We start from the raw sequence: 19,677 nt of genomic DNA, 5'->3' as shown, positions 1-19,677 counted from the left end.
CGATGGTACTAGAAACAAAATATTTATTCACTTTTAAATGCTGGAGTGCTCTAACCATAGACACTTGTGGTTTTCCAGCCAAATATAAAGAAATCACGCTTGAATTCCATCACGAATAACTTTTTTTCTGGAAAATTCTCAAAAAAATTCTTCTGTACGGTTCTACAATATATAACATATAATGAGCTGTCACTGGAATAATTTTAACAGCTGTCGGACGAGTGGCTTAGAAATGACAGCAGTCTGTAGTTGGTTGCAGTTTTTTCATCTCACCCTATATGGGAGCTATAGCTATATCTGAACCGATTTTCTCCGTTTTCGATGTACTTGCTTCTGAACTACATACGGTCGGAAGTACAAAAATGCATGTCATTTGGACTGATATTAACCCTTATGGTTAAACTTTGAAATTCGAAAATGTTTAATAAAACCATTTTTCTCCAAAATGCAAGTATTTATTATTTTTTTTTTGGTAACACATAAATAATAGGTTTTATAAATGTATTCAATATAGGTATATATAAGATATTTCTTTAATGTACAAATCTCCAAATCATTAAAGATAACGATTTTAAATTTTCTATTTAAAATCATATGGAAAATAATGAAACAGAATTTTGAAAACTATTTGCGGAAAATAGTATTTTTGCTAGCTACTTTTTGTGATTTAAATTGTATTAATATGGGAAAGAATGAATTACACAGTATTTGTAACGAATCATCACCATAGATGATGATAATTAAGAAGTAATGACAAGAACCGAATATGTTTCCTTATTGCAACAACAAATCAGTTTCTAAAGCATTACAAGCCATTAAATCCTTTTCCAATTGTTTTGTACTCTCAGCAGCTGAAGAAGATTTTTGATTTAGAAACAAATCAAAATCATATGTTCCATTGGAAGGTGATAGCGGGGTTTGTGTTATGCTGTTTCCTAACGAAAATGGATCAGTAGCAGGATGATTAGAAGAAGCTGTTAGATCAATACCCAAAAGCCCAAGATCTTTTAGGAGTTGATCGTTTTCATTTAGGTTTGTGGTTGATTGTTTTGTGGTCAGTGTCTCTGCAGTATTTGTGTTCTCAGTTAAGAAGAGGATATCTTCTGAGACATTTGCCTTGGCGGCTGGAACATTTATTATGGCTGCGGGGTTTTCCACTGCCTCCACACCGCATACAATTTCACCCACTTTACTAGTGCTAGAGGATTTCTTTGCCGCCTGCTGTTGTTCTTCCTCTTCGTCATCATCGAGTTTTTGTGGCTCCAGGATTTTTGATTTATACTGGAAATCAGTTTCCTTAAAATCAACTTCTATGGGAAAGAGATTTGGTAATGTCTCCATGCGCTCCACAATAGACGAACAGAGTTGCCTTAGACAATCTAACAGGCTGCGCAGCTGTTTTGTTAAATCATTGGCATGTTTACATTCCAGTAACTCCATTTTTTCCAAGACATCAGTTCTTAGTTTGGCAAATTTCGTGCGGGCATCTTGACGACATCTTAATATGAGACGATATTCATAGTTGCCGGTTTCGACGCGATAAAGTGGCTCTTGAATGGCACTAAAGCCATGTTCCTCGTCATCCATTTCCTTGACCTTCAGACAATACGATAAATAGGTAAATTTGGCATCCATATAACGTTTTACAGTTAGCTTTGTATCCGGTATGGCTTTATGTAGATATGTCCCCAAATCATCCAATATTGGTTTGATTTTCTTTATTATAGCCAGACCATCTTTTTCCAAATTTCTATGAAATTCTCCAAACAGGCGAAATGCCTCGGAAGCTCTCATCTGAGGCTCTCGGGTGCTTATGCGCATAAAACAATCACCAAATGCCCGATAACTTTGTAATAGATCATAATAAGCTTTGAGCATGCGACGGGCATGATCCACCATGCCTTTATACATCATTTCAGTACCCTCCAATTCTTCAAGTCTCTTGACCAGGGAATCGTTACAAAGTATCGCTCTAGATAAACCCAGTGTGTCGGCCGTATTACTGGACATATTATCAACAATTCGATGTTTTAATTTTTTTAATATAATGTCCAGCGATTTTCCTCTTTCCGGGTCAGCGTGTAATTTATTGTAGTGTATGGTGACTTGTTGGCTGGCAGCTTGAATCATTTTGGCCACTTGTACCTTGGTCTTGCCCTTTACACTGGTACTATTTATGGCCAGCAGTTCGTCACCGCTTTCAAGCGAGCCCTCCTTGGCGGCAGGTGTACCATCGAAAACCTGAAAATAAATTGTGCAACGAAATTTATTACGAATTTGAAAAAGTTTTTCATTTCATACCTGTACAATATACAAACATGGACACAATGGGGCACCACCGCCAATGCTAATGCCTATGAGATTGGTGTCATCCTTAACTATCACCACAGATTTTGTACTGACCGTCATGCCCCTGTCAAGATAAAGGAAATTGATTAGTTTGATATTTAGAAAATAAGTAATAGTGAGAAGTTTCATATTGGGAGGCGGTGTTCTAGGTACAACATATAAAACTGGCCACTAGGTGTTTTTTAAGGTTGTAACAAACGGCACAAATGATAAGTGATTTTCCAAACCATCTATGAATGGCAAATTACTGTTCTTCAAATTGGGGAACAAGGGACGATGATAGCCTTGAGGCCACTAATGATGTAATGGAACTAACTCTACCCACTTTTTAAGATCTTATTATTAAAATTATTCTAGCAGATTAATTAATATTGTCATATTGATGGCTCTATCCTTCTATCGTAGTATGGGAGACTTTATCGAAACTTACAATCTTTCTAATTCGAATTTTTGTTTAGTAAAATCATCAAACTTTTCCGATTCAAATGAAGTGGCAGTATAAACAACTGTTGTTACATCGCCCGTCACTAAATCATCATCGACAATTGTCAAATTGTCGTCACAAGATGCTTCTGCCATCGAATCACCATTTTCCTCCATGGGTTTGGTCTCTTCATCATTTGTAATGTTTATCAGTTGGTTTGATTCTATTGCAGCTTCTTGGGATTCTTTAGCCGATGTAATGCTATTGCTGGATGTGGCAATTGGTGTAATATCAAAGCTTTGGAAAAAGAAGACATACACACAGACAAAGAAATGTAGGTTAAGTTTTTGATACGTCTTTGTTGTAATGAGTTATGGGATTCCTTTCCTTAAATAATTGACTTACGATAAGGCCTCTATTGGTAATAAAGGTGCATTATTGTCTTCCATTTCGGGTTTTGAACTTTTTTGTGTGGTATAATTGTCAAAGAAAAAAGTTGTTGTTAAACAAAAACGTTAATAAATTATTATCTTTTTAAGTTATAAAATAACAACAAAAATTGGACGGAAAAAAATCTTGGCTTTCGCAAATGAATTTTTCTTTTGCTCTGGGTAGTATCGATTAGTAACAGCAAGCGAAAACTTGCTCACACACTCACTCACTCTCTTATCTCTCAAGAGAAAGAGAGAGTTAAAAACAGCCGCCTTCTTTGGTTGCAACCCCATCAACTCCCCACCGAATCGTTGAAACCATAACAAAATTCGACGATTGAGAAAAATAAACGCCAACAAAAAACATTCAACATATGTTGAACGGTGTTGTCTTCTTGTGGCATTCACCAAATCTTGATGTGATAAATTCCACTTACATTTTATCTTCTTCAAAGAAGAAATCATCATCTGTGTCCGTTAACATCTCGGCCGATTGATTTAAACAATTTTCTTGCTTAAGAAATCCGCAAAATACCGTTAAAATAACACCAAATATTCTTTGCAAAAATAGAAGTATACTTTTAGTTGTTTGCGTTAAGAAGGGGTATGTACAATGAGAGATATGACAAGTGTCACACATTCACAATAACGTCTTAATTAGAGTTGATATTTTTTAACAACAGTGTTGCCGTGTTAACTCTTAAACACGCTATTTAATGGGGATTTTGTATAAAATAATAATAATATAAAACATAATATTGAAAAAATGTGCTAATATTGAAATATTTGAGATAAGTCAACGCAATTTAACACTTTGATGATTTTTAGATTTAGTTGGTTTTAATAGAGTTATGGTTATGGCGTATTTGGTTTATATGACCATATCTTTGTAAGCAACGCAGCCACTTTGGTAAGCTTACGGTTTGTTAAGGAATAGTTGACATTTTGTGTTGGACTCATATGTCTGTAAACCGATGAATTAAGTTTGCGGAAAGATTGTTTATGGGGGCCATACGAAAACGTAAACCAGCAAAGACAATTTTCTATCATAAGCTGTAATATCTATTATGAACTTCAAATACCAAATTTGAAACAATTCCGGTGAATAATGTCGCTCAAATCATCAAAGTACCGAATATCGGGAGGTACCCATATAACGGAGATATACGAAGACGTGGACCTACATTGCCCATTTTCAATACCAAAATTCCTGTAGACATAATATATATTTGAGTAAAATTTGATCAACCTACGTCATTTCGTTGGGAAGCTAGACTGATTTCCACAGACGGATGGACATCGCTAAATCGACATAGTATTTTATGCTGATCAAGAATATATATACTTTGTGAGGTCTAAAATATATATTTCGAGGAGTTACAAACGTAACGACAAACTTAATATACCCTCCATACTATGCTGGAGGGTATAAAAAAAGAATAGATTGGTTAAATTTGTTTGTTTGTTTACAAAACAACTGATTATTGAACAACTGATGTTGCTGGATAAATCTTACTGGGGAAAGTTTCCCAGTAAGATTTTGCAAACTCTCACTAATTAAAATGTCTCTCTCATTTCGCTCTCACTTACTGGAATTTTGGGTAAACAAACAGTTTCCAGTAAAAAATTGTACAAATTATGGAGTAAACGAACCCTCCTATTTATATCTTGCACCGCTATGGGATAGTTTTTTGAGCGCCCAACATTCTTTAAACTTTGCATCAAATTCAACAACTTCCATTAATATTTTCTTCTTCTAACAATTTATCAACATCATTTACTCTGGGTCTTGAATGTATGCTTCTTTTTACAAAAACGCATGCTTGGGCTGTATGAATGCCTCTAAATAAGTTCTGTTTTTAACTCTTTCAAACATTCCTAAGGTGGAGATATATTGAGTTTCTTTTACCGGCTAAGCCACCGTTTTCTTTCATAAAAAAAACACTACAAAAAGTAAGCAGACAGCATCATTATCCTCAATTGTCGTTTGTTTGATGTTCTTTCACATTTTTACAAAGTCAAAAATTTATAGCATTTACTGTCTTTTAAAAATGCCACACATTAGGTCTACATACAAGAGCAACGAAGCATAAGGCGAAAAAGTATATATTATGAGCCAAAATTGAACTCGGAAGTCAACATAAAACTCCATTGTTCTTTTTTGAAGATGCCAGCCGATGACCTAAGCCAGATAGAAAAGCCCTTTATGTACTGCACCTTAAGCTATTTTAATGCTCATTCGTAAGAAGTAAGTAGACAGGGCAAATTCGTTATAACAAAAATATGTGTTATATAACTGTTCTTAGTACTTCGAATATTTTGAATTCACCAATGCTTCTAGTCACCTGTTCCATTCACAATAGCATCTCTGTTTTAGCATTAGTTCCTTAGTTCATTCAGTGAAAATCGCAGCTGGGCAGAAATTGGCAGTCGTTGTTTTTGTTTTGTTTTTTAACTTTATTGCACACTCCCGTTTTGTTGTTCGTACCTATCTTCGACGGCGATGTTTTCTAATGAAGCTTTGTAGTCTAATTATTTTTTTGTAACACGTAGCCTCCGAGGCAAGGTAATGTACTAGGTAACATCAGCCCAGCTGACGGCACCATTAAATGTCAAAACAAATTGTTGTAATGAAGAATTCGCCCTAAATGAATGCAACAACAAATTTGTTTATGTTGTCTTCCCTAAAACTATTTTTATAATATTTCAAATAATTTAAGAGCAAGTTAAGAGTGAAACCAGTAAAAATAATTAAAAGAAAATGAAGGAAGGAGTATAGAATGGAGTGCAGCTTTAAGAATTAAGTTAGCCTCAACATCTAAGATTCCCAAAGCAGATCACGGGAAGTGGTGCAAGAATTCGACTCTTGTCATTTGCAGTTCCGGAAAACTTTCGGTTTAAACCAGTAAAATATAGTCATTATAAGTTTCTTGATTTAAAAAATATCGCAATACTACAATTAATGCTAGGAACACAATTGGAGCGAACGACGAATTTCGCCCTACGCGGCGACAAAATGAGCCGCGAAAATTCGTCGTATGGAACACAATACCGACGAAATTATAAAACAGCTGATGAAGTTGTTTACTTTTTGCTCATTTGATGACTACAATGAATTATACAAGAACACATAATTCTTTACGTTCTCTATTATAATTTCACTTATGTCCATCTTCTCTATTATAAATTCACTGATATCCATCTTCACTCAGGCGCAAGTACACAAATAAATAAACAAATTAATTAAGATTTTTTAAATACGAGTAACAGATAGTAGAGTGACCATAACAAATTTTAAAGTAAAAAGTAACTTTATTTACTAAAACACATAAAATTCGTACAAGTATGGCCACCTTGTACTGTTTTGTTCGCCGGTCGCCGGCGTATGAAATAGAAATAAAGCTAATTGAGTTCGCGGCGACCGACGAAATTTTCGCCGGTGCCGTGATTGTGTGCACTTCCATATACACATATGTGTTTTATTTTTGACGACGAACATACGCCGCGAAAAAATTCGTCGTTCGCTCCAATTGTGTTCCTAGCATAATACTTATTTTACTCTTATTTGTTTTACAATAAAAACTTTTATTGCGAAGTTCGTTTACGACGAGAGGCACACAAAATAAAATGTAAACAAACACCTCGTTTCTGATTGGTTGAAACAAATTTGCCGCAACCTTTAAATGTCATGGCGAATCTATGTTTTTCGCCTTAGATGTCAATTTTGACATTTGAGGGGACCACAAAAGTTGCTTTGTTGTAGCAATTCGCCGATGCGGTTACCTGTTAGATCTACCTTGCCCCGAGGAATATTTTGTAATTTTGTTTTAAGTTATTGCGAAAATAAATATGATAAAGCTACGGTTTGACGGCCTATTAATAGTGCAAATAATAGGCTTAGCTCTGCTCGCCCAAAACATTACATCACATGAAGCCAAGGATTTCGATGATACCATTTTATATAAAATTGATTTCGACATTCCCGATTTCGATCAAAATCCAGTGAGTAAATATTATTTTTATAAAGACAAAACATGTTCAAATGTTTTTTTTGTTTTGCTATTGTAGGAACTTAAGAATCAAATACGCACATTCTACACTCACGAAAAGGAGGAGTATCATTGTGTCATACCCTCTGTGACAGAGGCCAAAGAAGAAACCAAATCCGATGAGCCGGAGCTATGTGAGTAAATGATGGTTTCAAGGGGGAAGTATCAGATTTCATGATTTTTGTACGTATTTCAGCTCCCTTTGCATTGCTGAAAAGCATTTTCAATACCCCCAGCTGTTCATATCGCATTGAGGCCTATTGGTCTTACGAGATTTGCCATGGCCTTCATGTGCGCCAGTATCACGAAGAACGTGAGGGTAAGGCTGTTAAATTCCAAGAATACTATTTGGGCAAATGGAATGACGATAAGTCGGAACAATTACAAAAGGAATGGGAGGAGAGTCGCAAGGCTGGCATGAAATATAAGACCACCAAAATCGACAACATCAAATATCCCTACTTTGAAATGGAATTCACTGATGGTACCAAATGTGACATTATCAATGCACCGCGTACAACAATTGTGCGATACGTTTGTTATCCTCATGGCAAGAATGAAATTTACTCATTCAAAGAAACCTCATCTTGTAATTATGAGGCAATTATCCTTACCTCAGCATTGTGTGTCATACCCGCATTTCATCCGGAAGAATATAAGGAGACGTCGATTAAATGTTACAATTCTCCCGATGATGCGCATAAGCCATTAAGTATGTTGCGCCAGGAGTTGAATGAAATGCAATTGTCATTGGATGAGTTTCCAGTTTCGAAGGAGGACAGTGATACATCAAGTGAAGGACGTTTTGCTTATTTCAATCGCATCGGAGAAGACGTGGATAAAATTGTACTGAGCATTACCAAAGATGGTAGTCTTACTGCCCATACAGCTGACACCAGTGCAGAGGAGACGAGTGCCCTGAAAACTCCTCCCACAACTCCGGCTTTACAGGATCTCACGCCGTTGCTCGAATTTGTAAAGGGTAAAAAATGTCTAACAGGGGTAGGTTTAAGAGTAATTTAAAATTGTGGATATTTTGTTAATAATCATCCCATTTCCAGGGAACCGGCTGGTGGAAATATGAGTTCTGTTATGGCAACTATGTTCGTCAATTCCACAAAGACAAAAAATCGGAAACTGAGCTATTTCTGGGACATTTCAGTGCCACTGCCCATCGTCAATGGTTGCAGGCTAATCCCGACAAAAGACCTCAGGCTCAATCCTCTTCCATATGGCATCATTATGAGAAAGGTTCTCGCTGTGACAAAACTGGTTTACCTCGTGAAGTTGATGTCAAACTCACGTGCAGTGGTGGTGGTGGCGCCGGTGGCATGGGCTCTCTTAATCCCAGTGCTGTTTCCATGTATTTATTGGAACCAAAAACATGTCAATATATTTTGGTTTTCGAGGCACCAATTGTATGTGCCCTAACGGGCTATACCGATGAATATGGTCTGATAGATGAAGAGAAATTGACAAAGCTGATACAAGAGAAAGAAAGCAGCAGTTCATCTAAGTCAAATGCAGAACAAATGGAATCTTCTAATACAGCTGGCAAGGATGGTGCCCCCATTATTAGGTTTTAGTTCATTGTTTTATTGTGATTTTTTCTTAATATTAGTTGAGGGGTTTTTCAAAGACTTTAACAATACACAATGTGTTTGCATTAAATTAATTTAAAACAAGGAGATCAATTTAAATAAGTTTTTGAATAACAAATTAAATACTAAATTCAATCTGAATTGGTTTCCGGCAATTCATCGGGTTTCAATTCCAATTTTTTAGGCTTTTCTATGGGTTTATCTGAATGTATTTCTGCCACAACATCGGTAAATAACTTTTGCCATTCCCACACTTCATCGGGCTCATCGAGAACTTCTTGCGGCTGCAGACACTTGGTCAAGATCGATAAATCCACATCTTCTATAACCGAGAAAGCTGTTTGAGCCAATAAATCGGAGTTAAGTTCTTTTAAAGTGACCACACGATCAACGGCAAATCTGTAAATAAAAAAATAAATGTTTTGTTATTATTTCTAATCTGCAGAATCAGAATTAGTGTCTTCTGAAATTCGCGTCCGATCTCGAAAAAATTTGCAAAGGTATTTCTGGTACCAAATATCATGGTTTTCGAATGCATATTACGAATGTGAGGGTCTTTAACACGAAATCGGATTAAATATATATATGGGAGCTATAGCTATATCTGAACAGATTTTCACCGAATTCGATGTACTTGCTTCCTGACTAAATTCGGTCGGAGTTGCCAAAATTTAGGTCATTGGACTGATATTGCGCATTTGGTGCACAATTAACCCGAAATCGGATGAGGATATATATATTGGAGTTATATCCAAATCTGAACCGATCTTGATAAAATTTGGTTTAGGTATTTCTGGGCTGTATGTGATATCTGGTATTAAATATCATTGTTATAGAATGCATATTACGAATCTGAGGGACTTTAAATCCCAAATCGGATGAAACATATATAGGGGAGCTATATTTTCACTGAATTCGATGTACTTGCTTCTAGACTAAATTCGGTCGGATGTGCCAAAATTCAAGACATTTGGACTGATATTGGCAGTGTCCAGTGATATTGGCAATGCGACCTACATTTGGTTCACAAAAATACCTGAACAGACGGATGGACTGACATGCATGAATGGACTCAGAAAGTGATCCTATGAAGATTCACAAAAGAAACTATGGGTCTATCTCCCTCCTTCCCCAGGTTACAAACAAATACACAAAGACCTACCATGTGGTGTAGGGTATAATTAATAAATTAATAAATTTAATTGAGGAAGGAAAATCCTCTTTTTTTTTCTTATAAAACTTACATATTCTTCTCATTTACTTACGATTCTGGCTGGGCTATTTCATGCATTATCATTTCATCTTTTATGTCATCTAAATCCGGAATTATGGGTATATCATCTATGGGTGATGTATTCTCCGATGATTTAATACCAAAACGTTCGCTGTCAACAAGTAAAGCAGTTGATTAGTTTACTTTTTAATAAATAATAAAAAAACTAAATTAAACTCACTCTTCAAAAGAACCCTTCTTAGATCTAAATAAAAAAAGAAAAACATTGACATTAAATTGTTAATAAAATATTTTTTTAAATCAATTACTGTTAAATTAATATTCTATTTAATGGATAGCAACTTACTTGAGTTTACCACCACTTGCCGAATCGGCCCAGCCACCAGATATTCTTCGCAACATTGGTGGTCTCTTTGAGTCACCCGACAACAAACTGGAGAGGACACCAGCACCTGTGGCTCCTCCCGACGTTGTAGAGTCCGGTGAAAATGTACCCGATATATTATTACCAGTTGATGCTGTATTCGTTTGTCTTTGTGTTTGTAAATCCAAATTCAAGTCTATTGATAACTCGGGATTTGTTGAATTCTGAGCTGTACTGCTGGACGTTTGTGGCGAATCTTTGAGCACATCTCGGCTCTTGGAACGTCTACCTTTGCGGGCAGTAGTCTTAGAATGTAAAAATAATTAATTTTTAGATTTATTTCAGCTATACATGTTTTATATTTATACCTTCCTTATGGACATTTTCAATTCTTCAGCCCAATCCATTTTGTTATGGAATTATGTTAGGGATTTTATTGATCTCTAAGAAAAGTTAAAGTTATGTGTACTGTTTTCATGGACAAACAAGGTTTAAGCTGCAGCTACAGAAATAAGCCATGTCTATACTAGTTTTCACCACCATATGTTGGCTGTTACCATGGTGATCATAGCCTGCATGTAAGAGAGCGGGAGAATGAGAGCATAAACTGTTTTATAGAATGAAATGAAAACAATCACAATGGCAAAGCTTGGTAGGTGATGGTTAAATATTTTTTTTTTTGTTCTTGGACCACTTCCACTTTTATTATCCCTGTCGAATTAGTTGTGAAGACTGATAGAAGAAGACTGGTTTCTGTTTTGGGATTAAATTGCGAATTAATTGTGGTGTTTTCAGAGTACATATACCCTCCCAGAAGAACATTTTCAATACAAATCCACTAGTTGGTATAGCCGAATTATTAACGAAATTTGTCGGAAAGTTAACGACGAAGGCATATTTAAAATGACTAAAACAAGAAATTGTTTTAAGTTAAGCATTTTTATAGCATATTTTTGGGAGATCCAAAGGATTTTTATACGCTCAGCCATATGACTAGAGAGGGTAAATATCATTTGATACGGCCAAAACGTGCCTCATCGAAATTACGTTTTTAGACCTTAGGTTCCGTCCCCTTGGGCCAGGACATTTGGAGTCGATTTAGCGATGTCCGCCCGTCTGTCTGCGCACCAAATAACTCTCGAATAGAGTATCCGATTAAGTCCAAACTTGGTACATAGCAATATTATTATCAAACCTAGATATCGGTCCACTCCTACTGCTACCTCCCAAACAAAAGGTCGAAAATTTAAAAAAAAAAAAAAAATACTGCACAGAAAGAGAAAGGGTGATTCGATTTTGCCTCAACTTTGCAAATCCTTATATTTACGTCAGTACTACGCCAGGTGCGAAAATGGACAATACCGGTGCACTCCATCAAGTACCTCCCCCACAATGGGTCAACATTTTGAATAATTATAACTCTCATAAAATGTGATGTAAGTGTCCGATTGTCTTTAAATTACACACATTCTAATATTTTTACTAACCCAATACCTGGTGTGAAAATGGAATATATCGGTCCACTCTTTCTGGTACCTCCCTCACAAAGGGTCAAAATTTTGAATATTCTTGAAGCTCATAAAACACGAAATTAACATCCGATTCCATTCAGACTTGACACATCTTAATATTTTTATCAACACAAGATATGTTGTGAAGATTGTGGATATCGGACCATTCCTTTGTGTACCTCCCCCACAAAGGGTCGATGTTTTGAATAACCAAAACGTTCATAAAATCCGAAATAAGTATCCGGTTCTATTCCAATTACACACATCACAATATTTTTATTAACCCAAGGTCTGGTGTGGGAATGGGATATATATGTTCACTCCTTCTGGTAACTCCCCCACTAAGGGTCAAATTTTTGAGTATCATGAAACACGAAATTAAAATCAGATTCCATTCAGACTTGGTACACACAATATTTCCATCAACACAAGATATGTTATAAAAATGGTAGACATCGGACCATCTCCTCTTGTACCTCCCCAACATAGGGTTCAAGCTTTGGAAAAACAAAACGAATATGGAATTTATGATTTTGCATAAAATTGGATATAATTATACGATTTTCTTGTAATTTTGCCCATACCAATATTTTTAACTGCGTTAGATGAAGTATGAATGGAATACTTCGGTCGATCTGGTACCTTACATATCTCATATAAAATGAAGGAAGTAACCAATATAGTCTTAATTTGGCACGTCGCAATATTTGTATCATATTTATTTCCGTTCGATACGAAATGGACAATATTGGTCCATTCCTTCGGAAAGTAATCCATAGAGGGTAAACAATTTGAATAATCATAACAGAACTCAAAATATTTTAAAGTAATCATACATTGGCTGAGGGTGTACATCTGTCGGCATAACTTGTTTTTTTTTAATTTTGGAGAAACTTGAAGTACTCATTGCAGTATAGTCGGTTAAGTTCTACTTCCGAGGGCATTCCTAGCCAATCTTAAAAGTTTGTCCAGGTGAAAAAGCTATGTAGATCATGAACAAAGTGATTTCAGCTACATATATCTGCATTTGTGGTTCCTACTCATGTCACTTAAACATTGAAAGTCCCTTACGGTTATACGGGGGCTATATCAAAAACATGTTCAATTTTGAAAACTTTTTGGGTATGCCATTAATGTTAAATTTCAGACTAAAAAAGATGGTAAAAACCCGCCAAAAATAAAATATGTTTTTTTGCAAGGACATCAGGTACCCTTTTAGAACATCAAATGTAAAATTACCGTCCATTTTAATTAGAAATGTACCTAGAAATGTTCAAATTTCTAAATTTTCAAATGTCTAAATATAAACAACTATTTGTAACATTATTTTTTACTCATTATGAAGCTTCTCAAAAAAACCAGATCGATGTAGAGAAATATTTTTGTCACACTTTGCCAAAATTGTGGAACCACTGTACGCTAGTCTAAACCCCACCCCTTCGATAAGGTACTTTTGTGACAAATTTATTTTGTCTACATATCGTGAACCTTACTTCCACTAAAAATAGAGTAGTAGCAAAACAGTAGCATCAAACCTTTTGAAACACGAACTGAATAGGTATTACAGGTAACAAAACTATTTTATTGCGACAAGGAACTACTTTAATACGTTTAGACAAAAATAAAATTAATTACACCGGAAAAAGTGATGAATAAAACCTGTTTGTAAATCTGTGAATAAAATCCACCGAAAACGGAATTCAGTAAATTTATGGTGTAAAGCTATTACAAATATTGAATTAATATGGAAGTCACGTACTTATTTCCTACAAGTTATTCATGCATAAAAAAGTACTTATATAATTCGTTGTTATTCCATATACAATTCGATTCGATTTTGATTATTGTTTTCAATTCGTTTTCGAGAATACTAAACTGCTGGATGGAGGGAATATTTACTTTGTCATTCCGTTTGTAACTCCTCGAAATACTTATGTCAAACCCATCAAAGTATATCTATTCTTGATCAGTGTAAAATTCTTCTGTCTGTTGTAATCACGCTATCTTTGGAACGAAGTAAGATAGAAGGCTAATATTTTGTACACAAGTGTATTTTGCCTGTATGCAGATTAAGGCAGATAATTCATACAAAACGGCACCTCTAAAATTCGGTATTTTGATAATTTTAGCTACATTTTTATCGTAATTGTTTCAAATTTCGCATTGAAACTTCGTAATAGGTACAACAGCCGCGTATTCGTATAGCTTTCATATAACTATAACTCTCCATTCGGTATTTTGATCATTTTAGCGATATTATTCGCCGGAATTGTTTCAAATTTTGTATTTGAAGTTACTAATGGGTACTGCAAGCAATAACATAAATTTGACTATGCAGATTCTCGTATTCGTATAGGCCGCATATAACGGTACCTTCGGTATTTCGATGATTTTAACGACATTATTTCAAATTTCATATTTGCAGTTCGAAACGGGTACTACTGCCTATGACGAGAAATTGTCTACGCAGGTCCTTCTTATAACGATACCTCGCGATATTCGATATTTTGAGATTTTTTTATCGAATTGCTTCAAATTTCATATTTGAAGTTTAGAACCAGTACTACAGCCTATGGCAAAAATCGCGTATGCAGATCTGCGTATAGCCTCCATATAATGATATCTCCCAATATTCGGTATTTTGATGATTTCAAACACATTTTTATCGAAATTGTTTCTAGTTTCATATTTAAAGTTCTTAATAGGTATTACAGCCTATACCTCGATACCTCCCGATATCCGGTATTTTGGTTGATGACTTTGGATTAAGCGCGAATTTCGTCGCAGATTACAACGCCTACTGGTCAAGCACTGCAAAGCTTAGCCGCTCGCCTCGAAAAAAGTAGCACAATAAAAGATGCTGCCAGGCGTGGCAGACCCCGGAGCATCCGTACTGCAGAGAATATTGCTGCTGTAGCCGAGGATGTCATGGAGGAGCCGTCGACATCGACCAGATGACGTGCCACGCAAATGGGCATAAGTCGACGGTCTTACCAGCGAATTTCGGTACAAGATTTGAAGATGTTTTTGTACAAAAATGGTGCATCAGCAGTTAGCTGCCGACCGCCAATCGCGTCTAACATACGCTAAAGCCATCCTTAATCAGCACCAAGAAGAAGATGATTTTTCATCAAAAATGGCAATGAGTGATGAGGAACATTTGCATAATAGGGGTTACGTAAATAAGCAAAATTTACGCTTCTGGGGCACTAATCCGCGTGTAACCCACGAAGAGCCATAACACCCGCTCAAGGTCACTCTATGATGTACTGTTTTCGCTGACCTCTTTTTGTCGCAACTTGTTGAGTTGGAATTGGAAAACATGTGGTTCCAATAGGACGGTGCAACGGCACACACTGCACGTGCCACAATCGATATGCTGCATGCATGTTTCCGGACGCCCAATCTCCAGTTTTGGGGATTTGCACTGGCCAGGAAGATCGCCAGATTTGACCGTTCCATACTTCTATTTTAAAGTCGCGGGTTTATGTCAACAAGCCTCAGACTATTTCAGCTCTTGAAGGCAAAAATGTGAGGTCCTATCACCGGAAGTTTTGGCCAAAGTGATGCAAAATGCCATAAAAAGGGCTAAAATGACAATAAACACATTAACATGACATCATATTAACGAATTGATGTACAAAACAAGTAAAAAAGCAGGGCCGAACTCCGAATACCCTCCACTATTTGGAACGAGATTTTTTAAAAAATCCGTTAAAAATTCTGTTAAAATCTTAAAAATACCGAATATAGCCGTTAAAATGATGTCTATACGAAGACGTGGACCTGCATAGACAACTTTTGTCATAGCCCCTTACAAAATTCAAATATGAAACTTGAAAAAATCCTGTGAATAATGTAGCTATAGTCATCAAAATACCGCATATAGAGAGGTACCGCTATATGGGGGCTATACGAAGACCTTGACCTGGATAGACGATTTTCTGCCACAGACTGTAGTACCTATTCAGAACTTCAAATACGAAATTTCAAACAATTTGGGTGAATATTGAACAAATGTCAAAATGCCGAATATTGCGAGGTACCGTTATATATAAGCTATACGAAGACGTGGGTCTTCATACACAATTTTTTGTTATAGGCTGCGGTACCCATTACGAACTCTAATTAGGAAATTTGAAACAACTTCGTTAAATAATGTCCCTAAAATCATCAAAATACCGAATATCGGAGGGTACCGTTGTATAAGGGGTTTTACGATATCGTAAACCTATTTAGACAATTCTCTTTCAGGGGGTAAAGTGCATAGAAAGAACTCCTTGTGTGGATTGAAAATCCAATTTCATTGAAAAATTTGGCTACAATCATCAAAATTCCGAATATCGGGGTTACCGTTATATGGGGGTTATATGATATCGTGAACCCATATAGCCCATCTTCAAACTTGATCTGCCTGAAGACAAAAGACAGATCTGTGCAAATTTTAGCTTCCTATATTGACTTTTTGACTCTAGCGTGATTACAACAGACGGATGGACAGGGTAAATCGTCTTAGAATTTAACGCTGACGAACTTAATGCACCCTCCATACTATGTACGGTGACGGGTATAAAAAATTGGGAGCGAGCATTTGGCCATAATAAAAAAATAACAATATTATTGACAACATTGCCCCTCAGCATGTAATTACTCTTTAGAAGACTCATTGACATTCACTTGGGTATATATTCCAGGTGAGAAAATCCCCAGAAAACCCCCCGGGAAACTATCGATGATTTGTGTACCCTTTTTAAAATCTATTAAAATATTAATATTTTTCAGCTAATAAACATCTTGTTTTAATTTAGCTGGCCTATTTTCAAATAACGAAGTACCATTGTTCAAGAAGACCATAGGGCACCACATGTGTAGTTACCTACTCATTGGAATTACCCACATAATTTTGAATTTTTTTTTCTTAAATAACATATCAACCGGGTGAGGAAATAATAAATTCTTAAAAATAAAAACATTTAAGCAAACATGTGCTTAACGTGCGTCAAGAATTTATTTCTGTCATTTTTTGTATAATTTCTCTAAAATTAAAACGACGCAATTTCCGATCGGCTGAGAAACAGCCAATGCAACAGGTTTTATTAAAAAATAAATCGAAAACAAAAACACAAATTGTGTATAATATACCTGTCTTCTGATCGCCGATATCATTTAACAACAGCAATGCAATGCAATCCCCCTCTAAGACCCCATAATAATCGAATTGATTGCAAGGCACCAAAAGGTGAGTCGTAAACAATACAAAACATTGAATAATTGGAACGAAGGACGGGCGGATGAGACGTGCGAAAGTGCAATCGCAGACAGACTCTACTGACAATGACACAAAATTTCGACCGGCATTTTTTATTATTATTGTTTACCTTATCTTTGAAATGCTCGAAGTAAACAAATTCTGCTTTTGGCATGTTTGAGAAATGAATGCGAAAAATGTGATTAGGACATTGCAAATTTTCAAATATTTTGGTTTGAAATTTTTATTTACCACGTAAGTGCACAATGTAATTCCGCCGCTTTTAAAAAAAGTGAATTTTTAAGAGACAACCAAAAAATAAAGAAAATCAGAGGAATTTCAAATGCGTCTAATATCGCCGAGCCCTTTTTGAGATCGTAGAATTGTTGAAAGAAAAGAGTATAAATTTCGCTTGTACACATTTTGGATGATCCATTCATTCTTGTACACTCCAAGAGCTCAGGATTCAATATTTCGTCCGTTCCAGATCTGCAAAAATGTAACATTTTTTACTACGATAACCGATTTTCCCATTATGATATCGGAAAAAATGCAATGCAAATGCAGAGCATATATCTCAGACTTGCTCATAGGGAGAGAGAGAATCAATGATCCTACGTCAGAAAATTTGCAATCAAATTGACTTTGAAACTTAACAATGATATTCATGGCGCCCAAGTTGGGAAGTTGCAAAGCGATGACGTCTGCAACACCACTTATTAATTTCAAATATTTGGAACTAACCCCACTTTCATATTTTTCCGAGAGCTCTGATTTTATACTTTTCCCTACATTTGTAATTATTTTTTTTGAAATTTGACGATTTCTTTAAATTTCTCCTAGAAATTCGACCGATTTTTTCAAAACTTTTTCTTTAAGAATCACTGCACATTTTCCCGCTTTTTCTTTTAGCGTATATCTGAACATACTCATAAAAATCTGCAACAAAATATTCAAACGGAGCGAGTTTGTCTGGAAAGTCTAAAGGTGAGAATATGTAAAACGTGTTTTTGAAGGGCTTAAGTCATCGGCTTGCTTTTTCGTATAGAAATAAATGAGTTTTAGGTTGATTTAGTTCGATTTTGGCCCTACGCTCCTTTGCTATTTTTCGAAGAAGCCAGTCGAAAAAAAAATTTTATGTATTTTCACCTAACACGTTTTTTGGAAAATCTTTTCGATCTCGGTGACCACGTCCAAGCAACTCTTGTACCGAAATCGAAAGGAATTCGGTATCAGAATCGGGAATTTCAGCAGAGATTCGGAATAAAATTTTAGTTGGGAAGCCACGTTTAGCAACCTATTAGGAAGGTTAACATTGATACCCAGGCGACTTAGAACTTAATTGGTAGACTGTAATTCCGCATTTTTATACCCTCCCCCATACATGATATGGATTGTATATTAAGTTTGTCAATCCGTTTGTAACTCATCGAAATAATAATTTTAGACCTAACAAAGTATATATATTTATGGTGAATTTTCAAGACGATTTAGTCCGTTTGTCCGCCTGTTGTAATCACGCTAGAGTCAAAATGAATTAAGATAGGAAGCTAAAATTTTGCACAGAGTAGTCTTTTATCTGCAAGCAGGTCAAGTTTAAGTTTCAAGTTTGGATCCACGATATCATATAGACCCCATAAAACGGTACCTCTCTATATTCGGTATTTTTATGATTTTAGCTGCATTTTTCAATGGAACTGTTTAAAAATCCACACAAGAAGTTCTTCCTAAGCACTTTAACCCTTAGAAGAGAATTGTCTTTATAGGTCAACGATATCGTATAGCTTCCATACAACGGCACCCCCGATATTCGGTATTGTGGTGATATTAGGAACATTACTCACCGGAGTTGTTTCAAATTTCGTAGTTGTTTAATTTCGACAAATCAGCTGATTGCTTGCACGTTTTTACAAGGATGCTGTTTTTTACCTTTTACACTTTTCTTGAAAAAGAGAATAGAACCACCTTTCTCTCTGACAAAGAAGTTGCTGGACAATCTTGGAAGAAAATGTAACCAGACATACGCCATGGCAAAATTTGTTTTATCCTGGTGCGCATTTTCCATCTGTCCAGCAAAAATCTTTTCTTTTGTATTTATCAAAATCATGAAAATATGTCATCTGTTGGTAAGAGCATTTCTACGATTCTCTCTAGTTTTTCATAAACGAAGCCTCAATCTTTCTCTCATCTTAAGAAAATGTAAACAATAAAATGCTGTATAACTATATTAGGGATATGTAGGTTTTAAAATTATTTAATATTTTTGATTGAATAAAAATCTAAAACTTAAAACCACGTAGGATTGTTTTTCTTTTGACACAAAAAAACAGACGGAGCCAAAGCTTTTAGCAACCATTCACAATAACACCTAACTGGTGAGTTTTACACAAATTGTTGCTTTCATTCATCCCCCCAAAAAAGTCTGGCCATATTCAACGAACAAAGCAATCATCTGTGAGTCATCCA

At 35.7% G+C, this 19,677-nt stretch overlaps 3 protein-coding genes across 5 annotated transcripts; 1 reads left to right on the top strand and 2 right to left on the bottom strand.

The window, feature by feature from the left end:
- Nucleotides 1-420: 420 nt before the first annotated feature.
- Nucleotides 421-3,828, bottom strand: LOC101887377 (PRKCA-binding protein). Of its 3 annotated transcripts, XM_020039479.2 has the most exons (5): nucleotides 3,642-3,828; nucleotides 3,179-3,235; nucleotides 2,780-3,070; nucleotides 2,302-2,413; nucleotides 421-2,241 (listed from the first exon to the last, which is right to left on the bottom strand). In XM_020039479.2, exons 1-5 carry the CDS (start codon nucleotides 3,686-3,688, stop codon nucleotides 775-777), a joined length of 1,974 nt encoding a protein of 657 aa, XP_019895038.1. In that variant the 5' UTR covers nucleotides 3,689-3,828; the 3' UTR covers nucleotides 421-774. The 3 variants fall into 3 exon arrangements, with proteins under 3 accessions (XP_019895038.1, XP_058980506.1, XP_005176255.1); XM_059124523.1 differs by lacking the exon at nucleotides 2,780-3,070 and having other exon boundaries at nucleotides 3,642-3,827; XM_005176198.4 differs by lacking the exons at nucleotides 2,780-3,070; nucleotides 3,179-3,235 and having other exon boundaries at nucleotides 3,642-3,827.
- A 3,013-nt stretch (nucleotides 3,829-6,841) lies between these two features.
- LOC101887549 (endoplasmic reticulum lectin 1) lies at nucleotides 6,842-9,009 on the top strand. Its single transcript, XM_005176199.4, has 4 exons — nucleotides 6,842-7,206; nucleotides 7,273-7,387; nucleotides 7,450-8,255; nucleotides 8,315-9,009. The coding sequence occupies exons 1-4, from the start codon at nucleotides 7,054-7,056 to the stop codon at nucleotides 8,837-8,839; spliced, it is 1,599 nt and encodes a 532-aa protein (XP_005176256.1). The 5' UTR covers nucleotides 6,842-7,053; the 3' UTR covers nucleotides 8,840-9,009.
- LOC101890176 (intraflagellar transport protein 43 homolog) lies at nucleotides 8,965-10,981 on the bottom strand. The gene is made up of 5 exons (XM_005176215.4): nucleotides 10,821-10,981; nucleotides 10,435-10,757; nucleotides 10,309-10,332; nucleotides 10,120-10,239; nucleotides 8,965-9,253 (listed from the first exon to the last, which is right to left on the bottom strand). Exons 1-5 carry the CDS (start codon nucleotides 10,857-10,859, stop codon nucleotides 8,986-8,988), a joined length of 774 nt encoding a protein of 257 aa, XP_005176272.1. The 5' UTR covers nucleotides 10,860-10,981; the 3' UTR covers nucleotides 8,965-8,985.
- Nucleotides 10,982-19,677: the final 8,696 nt, after the last annotated feature.

The sequence above is a fragment of the Musca domestica genome, unplaced genomic scaffold (assembly GCF_030504385.1).
Source record: "Musca domestica strain aabys unplaced genomic scaffold, Musca_domestica.polishedcontigs.V.1.1 3, whole genome shotgun sequence".
Taxonomy (NCBI): Eukaryota; Metazoa; Arthropoda; class Insecta; order Diptera; family Muscidae; genus Musca; species Musca domestica.
The sequence above is the reverse complement of the archived record's forward strand: the minus strand, read 5'-3'. Positions and strand labels throughout refer to the sequence as shown.

What these genes read in the sequence shown, in the direction of transcription:
- LOC101887377 (XM_020039479.2), bottom strand. Translation starts at nt 3,688, where the DNA reads ATGTTAACGGACACAGATGATGATTTCTTCTTTGAAGAAGATAAAAT. An exon ending in TTCTTTGAAGAAGATAAAAT is followed by an intron (nt 3,236 to 3,641) that starts GTAAGTGGAATT and finishes CACACAAAAAAG; the next exon opens with TTCAAAACCCGAAATGGAAG. An exon ending in AAATTCGAATTAGAAAGATT is followed by an intron (nt 2,414 to 2,779) that starts GTAAGTTTCGAT and finishes TTATCTTGACAG; the next exon opens with GGGCATGACGGTCAGTACAA.
- LOC101887549 (XM_005176199.4), top strand. Translation starts at nt 7,054, where the DNA reads ATGATAAAGCTACGGTTTGACGGCCTATTAATAGTGCAAATAATAGGC. An exon ending in ATCCGATGAGCCGGAGCTAT is followed by an intron (nt 7,388 to 7,449) that starts GTGAGTAAATGA and finishes TACGTATTTCAG; the next exon opens with CTCCCTTTGCATTGCTGAAA. An exon ending in GTAAAAAATGTCTAACAGGG is followed by an intron (nt 8,256 to 8,314) that starts GTAGGTTTAAGA and finishes TCCCATTTCCAG; the next exon opens with GGAACCGGCTGGTGGAAATA.
- LOC101890176 (XM_005176215.4), bottom strand. Translation starts at nt 10,859, where the DNA reads ATGGATTGGGCTGAAGAATTGAAAATGTCCATAAGGAAG. An exon ending in GCAAGTGGTGGTAAACTCAA is followed by an intron (nt 10,333 to 10,434) that starts GTAAGTTGCTAT and finishes TTTTTTATTTAG; the next exon opens with ATCTAAGAAGGGTTCTTTTG. An exon ending in AAGAAGGGTTCTTTTGAAGA is followed by an intron (nt 10,240 to 10,308) that starts GTGAGTTTAATT and finishes ACTTGTTGACAG; the next exon opens with CGAACGTTTTGGTATTAAAT.